General features: G+C 46.8%; 1 protein-coding gene across 9 annotated transcripts in view; it reads right to left on the reverse strand.

Moving 5' to 3' along the window:
* Nucleotides 1–15,045, reverse strand: part of LOC110516334 (trinucleotide repeat-containing gene 18 protein) — a 103,118-nt gene that overhangs the window by 67,139 nt on the left and 20,934 nt on the right. For 8 of the 9 annotated variants that reach the window (XR_005041776.1, XM_036972319.1, XM_036972320.1 and 5 more), the window contains exons 3-7: nt 9,871–10,005; nt 9,352–9,477; nt 5,389–7,152; nt 4,202–4,283; nt 1,713–1,912 (exon numbers count right to left, since the gene is read on the reverse strand). Coding sequence is in view for 8 of the 9 variants with exons in the window: in XM_036972319.1 (XP_036828214.1) it covers nt 1,713–1,912; nt 4,202–4,283; nt 5,389–7,152; nt 9,352–9,477; nt 9,871–10,005 (2,307 nt within the window). In the remaining variant the exon portion in view is untranslated. The remainder of the gene's footprint in view (nt 1–1,712; nt 1,913–4,201; nt 4,284–5,388; nt 7,153–9,351; nt 9,478–9,870; nt 10,006–15,045) is intronic. The other variant, XM_036972321.1, reaches the window with a different exon arrangement.

Consider the following 15,045-nt stretch of genomic DNA (forward strand, 5'->3'; position numbering starts at 1 on the left):
TGGGTATAGTGGGTGAGTGGATATAGTGGGTATAGTGTGTGGATATAGTGGGTATAGTGGGTGTGTAGTGGGTATAGTGGGTATAGTGTGTGTGTATAGTGTGTGTGCGTGTGGTGGATATAGTGTGTGTGTGTATTGTGGGTATAGTGTGTGTGTGTGGGTATAGTGTGGGTATAGTGTGTGTGTGTGTGTGTATAGTGGGTATAGTGTGTGTGTGTGTGTGTGTGGGTATAGTGTGTGTGTGTGGGTATAGTGTGTGTGTGGTGGATATAGTATGTGTGGGTATAGTGTGGATATAGTGGAAATAATGTGTGTGTGTGTAGTGGATATAGTGTGTGTGTAGTGGGTATAGTGTGTGTAGTGGGTATAGTTGGTATGTAGTGGATATAGTATGTATAGTGTAAATAGTGGATATAGTGTAAATAGTGGATATAGTGGGTATAGTGGATATAGTGGAAATAGTGGATATAGTGGGTATAGTGGATATAGTGGGTATAGTGGATATAGTGTGTATGGATATAGTGGGTATAGTGGATATAGTGGGTATAGTGTATATAGTGTGTATAGTGTGTGTGGATATAGTGGGTATAATGGATATTGTATGTGTGTGGATATAGTGGAAATAGTGTGGATATAGTGGGTATAGTGTGGATATAGTGGAAATAATGTGTGTGTGTGTGTAGTGGGTATAGTGTGGATATAGTGGAAATAGTGTGGATATTGTGGGTATAGTGTGGATATAGTGGAAATAGTGTGGATATAGTGGGTATAGTGTGGATATAGTGGAAATAATGTGTGTGTGTGAGTGTAGTGGGTAAAGTGGGTACAATGTGCGAGGTGGGTATTGTGGATATAGTGGGTATAGTGTGTGTGTAGTTGGTAAAGTGTGTGTGTAGTGGATAAAGTGGGTACAATGTGTGAGGTGGGTATAGTGGATATAGTGGGTATAGTGTGTGTGTAGTGGGTATAGTGTGTGTGTAGTGGGTAAAGTGGGTACAATGTGTGAGGTGGGTATAGTGTGTATGTGTGTAGTGGATATAGTGGGTATAGTGTGTATGTGTGTGTGTGTGTGATATAGTGTGTGTGTAGTGGGGAAAGTGGATATAGTGTGTATAGTGTGCGTGTGTGTGTGTGTGTGGATATTGTGGATATAGTGCGTATAGTGGATATAGTGGGTATAGTGTGTATAGTGTGTGTGTGTGGGTATAGTGGATATAGTATGTGTGTGGATATAGTGGATATAGTGTGGGTATAGTGGGTATAGTGTGGATATAGTGGAAATAGTGGGTATAGTGTGGATATAGTGGAAATAATGTGTGTGTGTGTGTGTGTAGTGAGTATAGTGTGGATATAGTGTAAATAGTGTGGGTATAGTGGGTATAGTGTGTGTGTAGTGGGTAAAGTGGGTACAATGTGCGAGGTGGGTATAGTGGATATAGTGGGTATAGTGTGTGTGTAGTGGGTACAATGTGTGGTGGTATAGTGTGTGTGTGTGTGTGTGTGTAGTGGATATAGTGTGTGTGTGTAGTGGGTATAGTGTGTGTGTAGTGGGTATAGTGTGGATATAGTGGAAATAGTGTGGGTATAGTGGGTATATTGTGTGTGTGTGTGTAGTGGGTATAGTGGATATAGTGGGTGTGTAGTGTGTGTGTAGTGGGCATAGTGGTTATAGAGGGTATAGCGGGTGTGTAGTGGGTATAGTGGGTGTGTACCGTAGGGGGATCCTGACAGCCAGATGGGCGGTGCTCCTTGGCGGGGCATCCAGGGGTGAGAGGTCAGGGGGGAGGGGTCGTGGGGCCAGCGGGAGGAGCCTCCAGTCACCATGAGGTTGGAGGTCATGAGGTTAGAGGTCAGGGCGCTGGACACCAAGGGAGGGTGCATCTGGGTGAACTCTGCCAGCTCCTTACTCTCTCTGATCACACCACACACACACACACACACACACACACACACACACACACACACACACACACACACACACACACACACACACAAAAACATTAATTCATAACACTCTTTATATCCATCCTTGATATGGAGTGATATACTGCACACACTTCAGGAACAAGAGAATCAACACAACCAGGGAATCAACCCCTAACCAGGGAATCAACCGCTAACTAGGGAATCAACCCCTAACCCAACCAGGGAATCAACCCCTAATCAGGGAATCAACCGCTAACCAGGGAATCAACCCCTAACCCAACCAGGGAATCAACCCATAAACAGGGAATCAACCCCTAACCCAACCAGGGAATCAACCCATAAACAGGGAATCAACCGCTAACCAGGGAATCAACCCCTAACCCAACCAGGGAATCAACCCATAAACAGGGAATCAACCCCTAACCCAACCAGGGAATCAACCCATAAACAGGGAATCAACCGCTAACCAGGGAATCAACCGCTAACCAGGGAATCAACCCCTAACCCAACCAGGGAATCAACCCCTAACCAGGGAATCAACCCCTAACCCAACCAGGTAATCAACCCCTAACCCAACCAGGGAATCAACCCCTAACCCAACCAGGGAATCAACCCCTAACCCAACCAGGGAATCCACCCCCTAACCCAACCAGGGAATTCACCCCCAACACCACTAGGGAATCAAGCAAACACAACCAGGGAATCAACCCCTAACCCAACCAGGGAACCAACCCCTAACCCAACCAGGGAATCAACCCCTAACCCAACCAGGGAATCAACCCCTAACCCAACCAGGGAATCAACCCCTAACCCAACCAGGGAATCAACCCCTAACCCAACCAGGGAACCAACTCCTAACCCAACCAGGGAACCAACCCCTAACCCAACCAGGGAATCAACCCCTAACCAGGGAACCAACCCCTAACCCAACCAGGGAATCAACCCCTAACCCAACCAGGGAATCAACCCCTAACCCAACCAGGGAATCAACCCCTAACCCAACCAGGAAATCAACCCCTAACCAGGGAATCAAGCTAACCCAATCAGGGTATCAAGCTAACCCAACCAGGGAATCAACCCTTAACCAGGGAATCAAGCTAACCCAATCAGGGTATCAAGCTAACCCAACCAGGGAATCAACCCCTAACCAGGGAATCAAGCTAACCCAACCAGGGAATCAATCTAACCCCTAACCCAACCAGGGAATCAAGCTAACCCCTAACCCAACCAGGGAATCAAGCTAACCCAATCAGAGAATCAACCCCTAACCAGGGAATCAACCCCTAACCAGGGAATCAACCCCCAACCCCACCGGGAATCAACCCCCAACCCCACCCGGGAATCAACCCCTAACCCCACCCGGGAATCAACCCCTAACCCAACCAGGGAATCAACCCCTAACCCAACCAGGGAATCAACCCCTAACCCAACCAGGGAATCAACCCCTAACCCCACCAGGGAATCAACCCAACCAGGGAATCAACCCCTAACCAGGGAATCAACCCCTAACCCCACCCGGGAATCAACCCCTAACCCCACCCGGGAATCAACCCCTAACCCAACCAGGGAATCAACCCAACCAGGGAATCAAGCTAACAGGTTATATCTCTAACCACTACAGTTTCCTAACAGGTTATATATCTAACCACTACAGTTTCCTAACAGGTTATATATCTAACCACTACAGTTTCCTAACAGGTTATATATCTAACCACTACAGTTTCCTAACAGGTTATATATCTAACCACTACAGTTTCCTAACAGGTTATATATCTCTAACCACTACAGTTTCCTAACAGGTTATATATCTAACCACTACAGTTTCCTAACAGGTTATATATCTAACCACTACAGTTTCCTAACAGGTTATATATCTAACCACTACAGTTTCCTAACAGGTTATATATCTAACCACTACAGTTTCCTAACAGGTTATATATCTCTAACCACTACAGTTTCCTAACAGGTTATATATCTCTAACCACTACAGTTTCCTAACAGGTTATATATCTAACCACTACAGTTTCCTAACAGGTTATATATCTAACCACTACAGTTTCCTAACAGGTTATATATCTAACCACTACAGTTTCCTAACAGGTTATATATCTAACCACTACAGTTTCCTAACAGGTTATATATCTAACCACTACAGTTTCCTAACAGGTTATATATCTAACCACTACAGTTTCCTAACAGGTTGCAGGTCAGAAAAGGTGACAGACTGCCTCCACTGCAGTCTTTCACAGGTGAGCCGTTAGTCACGCCCCCTAACCTGAGCAACTTCTCCTGCTCACGCTCCAGGCACCCCAGTCTATCACCACGGTGACGGGCTCGCTCGTCCCCCCGCTCCTCGTCTGTTTGGACGACAGAATAGAACATAGTGACCCATAATGCACTGCTTCAACAACAGTAGATTTGGTGATATCTGGTATATTAAAATATACGGAACGTAAAACGCAAACAAATTTCTACGATTTGACCGACTTACAGTTCATACGGAAATAGGTCAATTTAAATTCATTAATCTATGGATATTTAAATTAATTAATCTATGGATATTTAAATTCATTAATCTATGGATATTTAAATTAATTAATATATGGATATTTAAATTAATTAATCTATGGATATTTAAATTAATTAATCTATGGATATTTAAATTAATTAATCTATGGATATTTAAATTAATTAATCTATGGATATTTAAATCAATTAATCTATGGATATTTAAATTAATTAATTTATGGATATTTAAATTAATTAATCTATGGATATTTAAATTAATTAATCTATGGATATTTAAATCAATTAATCTATGGATATTTAAATTAATTAATTTATGGATATTTTAATTAATTAATCTATGGATATTTTAATTAATTAATCTATGGATTTCACATGACTGGGAATACAGATATGCATCTGTTGGACGACCAATTGGATACCAGAAATTGTGGAGAAAAAGGGATACAAGTAACAAAAATAAAAATATATATATAAAAAAAATCTTGTGTTTTACATATATATATATATATATATATATATATATATATATATAAATAAACATAAGACCATTTTTAACAAATTAAATACAAACTTAAGAAAATCCGTGGCATTTTTGTGGCAACTTCACATTTTAGTGGCCTTTTATTGTCCCCAGCACAAGGTGCACCTGTGTAACAATCATGCTGTTTAATCACCTTCTTGATATGACATACCTGTCAGGTGGATGGATTATCTTGGCAAAGGAGAAATGCTCACTAACAGGGATGTAAACAAATTTGTGCCAAAAAATTTGGCGTGTGAAAAAAAACTGTAGAATTGTAGGAACTGTCTTAAAATGTCAAAACAAAACTGTTTGTCCCCCCCCCCCCCCCCCCCCATATCTGAACAGTTGTCCCCCCCCATATCTGAACCACAGTTGCCCCCTTGCTATAAGATATAAATAAATAGTCTCACCTTTAACCCCTGCGTGCAGTAGTAGAGGTCTCTGGGAGTCTGTATTGCTCTGTCTGGCCACTGCCACAGCTATCCCAACAGGAGGGTGACGGACCTCTCCCCCACCCTCGCCTGGCCCCGCCCCTTCGCCGCGTCCCAACGACCGAGAGCTGTCGGGACGCTCCAGCTCTCTCTTCATCAGCCTCGCCCCCGCTCCTCCTCCTCCTCCTCCTCCCTCCAGCCTCATGAACGCCAGCCCTCCGAACGCGGCTTGGTTGTCCGTGTTCTGCCTGGAGGACCCCTGGCGTTCAGGTGGGAAGGTCCCGCTGTATTTGATCAGACTCTGCATGGCCGACACCTCTCCTCCGTCTGCTCCCCCCTCAGACCCCCCTCTCATCCCCCCCACTGGGCGGTACAGGGCTGAGGTGTCCAAGTAGCGCCCCTGTCCCTCCTCTCCCCTCTGGGGTTGGGGCGGAGGGTGGGGGGAATGTGTGTGTCTGTGTTGGGGTGTGTGGGGGTTGGAAGGGGGTCTGTTGAGTTCCGGCTGGTTGTTGTGTGAGGGATGAGTGTGTGTGCGTGCCTGCTGTGTGGAGTGTGCGTGTCCGTGCTGGGAGGCCAGAGCTGCCATATGACTGGTGGCGTAGTTGGCCAATGGGCTGATGGGGTTCCATTTAGGCCCTTCCCCCACCCGCTCCAAGCCCAATCGGATGGCATGTTTTGGCGTGTCCCTGGGGTCCGGGCTGAACCCTGATTGGCTGACGTAACCGTCTCGTTTCAGCGCCGAACCGTTGGAGCAGATCACAGAGCCCTCCTCCCGCTCTCTCTGATTGGACAAATCACCAGGAAGAGAAGCGCGACGGTCCGATAGAGTCTTTTCGGGAAACCTCTCCCTCTCTCTTTCTCTCTCTCTTTCTCTCTCTCTTTCTCTCAGTTTGTCCTGTTTGTCCCTGGCCTGCGATGCGATCTGGATCGGGCCGATCTGCTCATCATAGACCTCCACAGAAGGCACGTAAGTGGGCGCGCTCACACGCTGTTCCCTGATAGGCTCCCGGTGTGCAGGGTAGGCGGGGCCAGGGAGGAGTCCACCGCTGTAGGTAGATTCAGTCTTCCTCAGCCTGTCTGTGTGTGTGTGGGGGCTGGGGTTAGGGGAGCGAGTGGGTGTGTCATCAGTCTCTGGGTAACGCCCAGAAGAGGAGGAGCCCTGGGGGGGTCGAGAAGCAGAGGGGTGGTGGAGGAGAACCTCTCTTTCTCTCTCTCGGTCTCTGTCACGCTCCGTCTCTCGTTCTCTGTGGCGTTCTCTCTCTCTACTCCTCCCATCCTGTGTCAGATCTACCACACTGTATGGACGAGGCTCCTCTCTCGACCGCTCCCTCTCGCCTCGCTCTCTCTCCTCGCGGTAGAGTCTGTTTCTGCCCCCCTCCTGAGGCTCCTCTCTCTCCTCGCGGTAGAGTCTGTCTCTGCCCCTCTCCTGAGGCTTCTCTCTCTCCTCGTGGTAGAGTCTGTCTCGGTCCCTGCCCCCCTCCTGAGGCTCCTCTCTCTCCCTCTCCTCGCGGTAGGGTATGTCTCTGCCCCCCTCCTGAGGCTTCTCTCTCTCCCTCGCCACACGGTAGAGTCTGTCTCGGTCCCTGCCCCCCTCCTGAGGCTCCTCTCTCTCCCTCTCCTCGCGGTAGGGTATGTCTCGGTCCCTGCCCCCCTCCCGGGAGCTACTCTGGGGGGTGGAACTGGGGGGGATGGAGGAGGGTTGGAGAGGCGGCTGGGGTAACGACACCGGCAGGAAGAACCTCTCTGGAACACAAACACCAACAACACCACCAACACCATCAGATCACTTCATCCTCCAACACCATCAGATCACTTCATCCTCCAACACCATCAGATCACTTCATCCTCCAACACCATCAGATCACTTCATCCTCCAACAACAACACAATCACCTCATCCTCCAACAACACCATCACCTCATCCTCCAACAACAACACCATCACCTCATCCTCCAACAACAACACCATCACCTCATCCTCCAACAACAACAACAACACCTCATCCTCCAACAACAACAACACCATCACCTCATCCTCCAACAACAACACCATCACCTCCTCCTCCAACAACAACACCATCACCTCCTCCTCCTCCAACAACACCATCACCTCCTCCTCCTCCAACAACACCATCACCTCCTCCTCCAACAACACCATCACCTCCTCCTCCAACAACACCATCACCTCCTCCTCCAACAACACCATCACCTCCTCCTCCAACAACATCACCTCCTCCTCCAGCACCATCACCTCCTCCTCCAACAACACCATCACCTCCTCCTCCAACAACACCATCACCTCCTCCTCCAACAACACCATCACCTCCTCCTCCAACAACACCATCACCTCCTCCTTCAACAACAACACCATCACCTCATCCTTCAACAACAACACCATCACCTCATCCTTCAACAACAACACCATCACCTCATCCTTCAACAACAACACCATCACCTCATCCTTCAACAACAACACCATCACCTCATCCTTCAACAACAACACCATCACCTCATCCTTCAACAACAACACCATCACCTCATCCATCAATTTGCTGAGTATAGTGTTTCAGGTATATCTCACTGGTTATCCCCAAAGCCAACACTTCCTTTGGCCGCCTTTCCTTCCAGTTCTCTGCTGCCAATGACTGGGAAAAATTGCAAAAATCTCTAAAGCTGGAGTCTCATATCTCCCTCTCTAACTTTAAGCACCAGCTGTCAGAGCAGCTCACAGATCACTGTACCTGTACACAGCCCATCTGTAAATAGCCCACCCAACTACCTCATCCCCATATTGTTATTTATCCTCTTGTTCTTTTGCTCCCCAGTATCTCTACTTGCACATCATCTGCACATCTCTCACTCCAGTGTTAATGCTAAACTGTAATTATTTCGCCTCCATGACCTATTTATTCTCTTACCACCCTACTCTTCTACATTTGCACACACCGTACATAGACTTTTCATTAGTGTTATTGACTGTACGTTTGTTTGTGTGTAACTCTGTTGTTGTTGTCTGTGTCACACTGCTATGCTTTATCTTGGCCAGGTCGCAGTTGTAAATGAGAACTTGTTCTCAACTAGCCTACCTGGTTAAATAAAGGTGTTCTCAACTAGCCTACCTGGTTAAATAAAGGTGTTCTCAACTGGCCTACCTGGTTAAATAAAGGTGTTCTCAACTGGCCTACCTGGTTAAATAAAGGTGTTCTCAACTAGCCTACCTGGTTAAATAAAGGTGAAATAAAATAATTTATTATCCATCAGAACACAGACGCCGCGTTGGTCCCGAGACGCCGCGTTGGTCCCGAGACGCCGCGTTGGTCCCGAGACGCCGCGTTGGTCCCGAGACGCCGCGCTGGTCCCGAGACGCCGCGCTGGTCCCGAGACGCCGCGCTGGTCCCGAGACCCCAATTGATCCACATTTGTTTGTGTCCCCACCACGTGGGAGAGGTGATGTAATCAACGACCAATAAGGCCTTTTTATTGGGGCTCAGACCGTCTATTACAAATCAATACTTTGATCTGAAGGCAGTATGGTCTGAAGAGACTGAAATGAGACCGTATTTCAGTCTGAAGGCGGTATGGTCTGAAGAGACTGAAATGAGACCGTATTTCAGTCTGAAGGCAGTATGGTTTGAAGAGACTGAAATGAGACCGTATTTCAGTCTGAAGGCAGTATGAATTGAAGAGACTGAAATGAGACCGTATTTCAGTCTGAAGGCGGTATGGTCTGAAGAGACTGAAATGAGACCGTATTTCAGTCTGAAGGCAGTATGGTTTGAAGAGACTGAATATTTTGGGGCTCGTAGTGTGGTCTAGAAGGCAGTATGGTTTGAAGAGACTGAATATTTTGGGGCTTGTAGTGTGGTCTAGAAGGCAGTACGGTCTGAAGAGACTGAATATTTTGGGGCTCATAGTGTGGTCTAGAAGTGGTCGTGTGTACTGACCTTGGTGTGGTGCGTTGTAGAGGTGGTGGTGCTGAGCCAAGCCCAGCGAGGGGGGAGGAGGCTCCAGGTTACCCAGGGGGAGGTGGTAGGGGCTGGGGTACAGACCGCCTGGGAGAGGGGCGTAGCCTGGAAGAGCAACAACACACATCAGTTGGGTCGGTGCTGGGACAGAGCAAATACCTGCACTCCTTAGGCGGTGGGAACCCCAGGAATGGATAGCCCTACTACTGACCTCTGACCTGTAGACACACGGTTGACCTACTCTGCCTAAGAGAGCGCGAGAGAGAGAGAGAGAGAGAGAGAGCGAGATGTGCCTGTCTTCCCTCCAGGAAAGAGGACAGGAGGAGGGATAGAAGTGGGGCAGGAGAGAGATGAGGGACGAGGAGAGAGAGATGAGGGACGAGGAGAGAGAGAGAGGACAGGAGGAAGGATAGAGAGGGGGCAGTAGTGAAGTGAGCAGATAGGAACGCAGATAGAACACTGACAGAACATGAAGGACAGTTTGAAACAGTCCGTTACCTTCGTGGGCGGCAGCGTGTGAGGCCCAGAGCTGAGCCATCTGATTGGGTGATCTGTAGGCTGGGTCAGAGGTTAGGGGGGAGGGGCCGGAATAGCCCGGCAGGAAGGGACTGGAGGCTGCTGGGAAGGCATCACCTGGAGGGATGAGATACGGAGACTTTGAAGCTTTATTGAGACGAGACACACAGACACATACAGTAGTCAATACAGACTGACATCATACTAGAGGTCGACCGATTATGACATCATCACACCCATCCAGAATACATCCCAGAGGCCTGGATGAACAAGATCAAAACACTAAAAAGGACAAAAACAGGAGAAAAAAAAGCCCCGCGGCCCTGAGCCCACTCTCCGAGGGTAGACGCCCCGCGGCCCTGAGCCCACTCTCCGAGGGTAGACGCCCCGCGGCCCTGAGCCCACTCTCCGAGGGTAGACGCCCCGCGGCCCTGAGCCCACTCTCCGAGGGTAGACGCCCCGCGGCCCTGAGCCCACTCTCCGAGGGTAGACGCCCCGCGGCCCTGAGCCCACTCTCCGAGGGTAGACGCCCCGCGGCCCTGAGCCCACTCTCCGAGGGTAAAAGCCCCGCGGCCCTGAGCCCACACTCCGAGGGTAGACGCCCCGCGGCCCTGAGCCCACACTCCGAGGGTAGACGCCCCGCGGCCCTGAGCCCACTCTCCGAGGGTAGACGCCCCGCGGCCCTGAGCCCACTCTCCGAGGGTAAAGGCCCTGAGCCCACTCTCCGAGGGTAAAGGCCCTGAGCCCACTCTCCGAGGGTAAAGGCCCTGAGCCCACTCTCCGAGGGTAAAGGCCCTGAGCCCACTCTCCGAGGGTAAAGGCCCTGAGCCCACTCTCCGAGGGTAAAGGCCCTGAGCCCACTCTCCGAGGGTAAAGGCCCTGGGCCCACTCTCCGAGGGTAAAGGCCCTGGGCCCACTCTCCGAGGGTAAAGGCCCTGAGCCCACTCTCCGAGGGTAAAGGCCCTGAGCCTACTCTCCGAGGGTAAAGGCCCTGAGCCTACTCTCCGAGGGTAAAGGCCCTGAGCCTACTCTCCGAGGGTAAAGGCCCTGAGCCTACTCTCCGAGGGTAAAGGCCCCGTGGCCCTGAGCCCACTCTCCGAGTGTGTCTCATGGGTATGCACAAAACACAGTTCCATTTAACACCTCACACTGTACAGGTCACCAACTATTTGACCTTTTGAATCCCTGAAGACAACGCAGCCAAGCCTCGGGGTTAGTGTGTGTGTGTGTGTGTCTGATGGTGATCTGTGGTCCCCTGAGGGATGTGGAGACGTGTTTCCCCAAGTCTTCCTGCAGCTAAATCAGTGTATTAAACCTGCCACACACACACACACCTCTGTGCTTTGTAAATCTGTGCACACCCAGCAATCTAAATGACACACAGCCAGTTCTCTAAATAACACACACACACACACACACACACACACACACACACACACACGGCCAGTTCTCCAAATAACACACCACTCAAAACCAACACATCCTAAACTGGCACACACACACACACACACAAACAGGTGTATTAATGACTCTAAAGACAAATTCAGACGTGCTCCAACCACAAGCGCCTGAGTAGGTGTGTAAACCAGTAGAGTAGCTCCTAAGACCATCCTACTCAGTGAATTTCCGAAAAATAGAAAATGAAACACGTTTTCTTTTTTTAAAGTTCAGAAAAAAAACAATAGTAAATATATTCACGTCACCAAATAACTGATTAAAACTGTTTTGCAAAGAAGGTCTACAGTAGCCTCAACAGCACTCTGTAAGGTAGCGCCACGGAACTGACATGTTGTCCACCCAATCAAAGGATCAGAGAATGAATCTAGTACTGAATGCAATAAAACTACAGCAAGCTAGCACTGCAGTGTATAACATGATGAATCTAGTACTGAATGCAATAAACTACAGCTAGCTAGCACTGCAGTGTATAACATGATGAATCTAGTACTGAATGCAATAAAACTACAGCTAGCTAGCACTGCAATGCATTAAAATGTGGTAAGTAGTTGACTCAAAGAGAGAGAGAGAGAGACATTAGTTGAATAGTTCTGAACAAATTAATTTATTCCACTTGAGAATCTGCAGAGAGCTATATTCCGTTGTATTATTATACGAACTCATTAGTTCTAGAGAGCGATGTTAACTATGACGTTAGCCAATATGGTGACATTGATAACGATGTTAACTATGACGTTAGCCAATATGGTGACATTGATATGACGTTAGCCAATATGGTGACATTGATAACGATGTTAACTATGACGTTAGCCAATATAGTGACCTTGATAACGATGTTAACTATGACGTTAGCCAATATGGTGACATTGATATGACGTTAGCCAATATGGTGACATTGATAACGATGTTAACTATGACGTTAGCCAATATGGTGACATTGATAACGATGTTAACTATGACGTTAGCCAATATGGTGACATTGATAACGATGTTAACTATGACGTTAGCCAATATGGTGACATTGATAACGATGTTAACTATGACGTTAGCCAATATGGTGACATTGATAACGATGTTAACTATGACGTTAGCCAATATGGTGACATTGATAACGATGTTAACTATGACGTTAGCCAATATGGTGACATTGATAACGATGTTAACTATGACGTTAGCCAATATGGTGACATTGATAACGATTTTGACTGTGTGCAGCGGTTATGGTACGAAGATTTGAAACTCTCGTTTGCACGTGTTTGGACATTATGATCACACCCCTAGAACAGCTAGATGCAGGCAAGAGTCTGGACTAATGATCACACCCTAGAACAGCTAGATGAAGGCAAGAGCCTGGACTAATGACCACACCCTAGAACAGCTAGATGCAGGCAAGAGTCTGGAATAATGATCACACCCTAGAACAGCTAGATGCAGGCAAGAGTCTGGACTAATGACCACACCCTAGAACAGCTAGATGAAGGCAAGAGTCTGGACTAATGATCACACCCCTAGAACAGCTAGATGCAGGCAAGAGCCTGGACTAATGATCACACCCCTAGAACAGCTAGATGCAGGCAAGAGTCTGGAATAATGATCACACCCCTAGAACAGCTAGATGAAGGCAAGAGTCTGGACTAATGATCACACCCTAGAACAGCTAGATGCAGGCAAGACTTTTCAAGGCGATATTGTACGTGTCACTATCTCCTTCATTTTTGTGTCTCTCGACCTGTGTGCTCCTTCGTAATAAACTTTTCATTCGTACGCTAGGTTGTAGCAACCTCATGATGGGTATAGGGGAAAATTATGTAAACCTGTCACTGTTACATTGAGCTGGGTGAATGGAATATGAATGACAGTAACCTAAACCTGTCACTGTTACATTGAACTGGGTGAATATGAATGACAGTAACCTAAACCTGTCACTGTTACATTGAGCTGGGTGAATATGAATGACAGTAACCTAAACCTATCACTGTTACATTGAACTGGGTGAATATGAATGACAGTAACCTAAACCTGTCACTGTTACATTGAGCTGGGTGAATATGAATGACAGTAACCTAAACCTGTCACATTGAACTGGGTGAATATGAATGACAGTAACCTAAACCTATCACTGTTACATTGAGCTGGGTGAATATGAATGACAGTAACCTAAACCAATCACTGTTACATTGAGCTGGGTGAATATGAATGACAGTAACCTAAACCAATCACTGTTACATTGAACTGGGTGAATATGAATGACAGTAACCTAAACCTGTCACTGTTACATTGAACTGGGTGAATATGAATGACAGTAACCTAAACCAATCACTGTTACATTGAGCTGGGTGAATATGAATGACAGTAACCTAAACCTGTCACTGTTACATTGAGCTGGGTGAATATGAATGACAGTAACCTAAACCTGTCACTGTTACATTGAACTGGGTGAATATGAATGACAGTAACCTAAACCTATCACTGTTACATTGAGCTGGGTGAATATGAATGACAGTAACCTAAACCTGTCACTGTTACATTGAGCTGGGTGAATATGAATGACAGTAACCTAAACCTGTCACTGTTACATTGAGCTGGGTGAATATGAATGACAGTAACCTAAACCAATCACTGTTACATTGAGCTGGGTGAATATGAATGACAGTAACCTAAACCTGTCACATTGAGCTGGGTGAATATGAATGTCAGTAACCTAAACCTGTCACTGTTACATTGAGCTGGGTGAATATGAATGTCAGTAACCTAAGCCTGTCACTGTTACATTGAGCTGGGTGAATATGAATGACAGTAACCTAAACCTGTCACTGTTACATTGAGCTGGGTGAATATGAATGACAGTAACCTAAACCTGTCACTGTTACATTGAGCTGGGTGAATATGAATGACAGTAACCTAAACCTGTCACTGTTACATTGAACTGGGTGAATATGAATGACAGTAACCTAAACCTGTCACTGTTACATTGAGCTGGGTGAATATGAATGACAGTAACCTAAACCTATCACTGTTACATTGAGCTGGGTGAATATGAATGACAGTAACCTAAACCTGTCACTGTTACATTGAGCTGGGTGAATATGAATGACAGTAACCTAAACCAATCACTGTTACATTGAGCTGGGTGAATATGAATGACAGTAACCTAAACCTGTCACTGTTACATTGAGCTGGGTGAATATGAATGACAGTAACCTGTCACTGTTACATTGAGCTGGGTGAATATGAATGACAGTAACCTAAACCTGTCACTGTTACATTGAGCTGGGTGAATATGAATGACAGTAACCTAAACCTGTCACTGTTACATTGAGCTGGGTGAATATGAATGACAGTAACCTAAACCTGTCACTGTTACATTGAACTGGGTGAATATGAATGACAGTAACCTAAACCTGTCACTGTTACATTGAGCTGGGTGAATATGAATGACAGTAACCTAAACCTGTCACTGTTACATTGAGCTGGGTGAATATGAATGACAGTAACCTAAACCTGTCACTGTTACATTGAGCTGGGTGAATATGAATGACAGTAACCTAAACCTGTCACTGTTACATTGAGCTGGGTGAATATGAATGACAGTAACCTAAACCTGTCACTGTTACATTGAGCTGGGTGAATATGAATGACAGTAACCTAAACCTGTCACTGTTACATTGAGCTGGGTGAATATGAATGACAGTAACCTAA

This window comes from Oncorhynchus mykiss, unplaced genomic scaffold (assembly GCF_013265735.2).
Source record: "Oncorhynchus mykiss isolate Arlee unplaced genomic scaffold, USDA_OmykA_1.1 un_scaffold_140, whole genome shotgun sequence".
Lineage (NCBI taxonomy): Eukaryota > Metazoa > Chordata > Actinopteri > Salmoniformes > Salmonidae > Oncorhynchus > Oncorhynchus mykiss.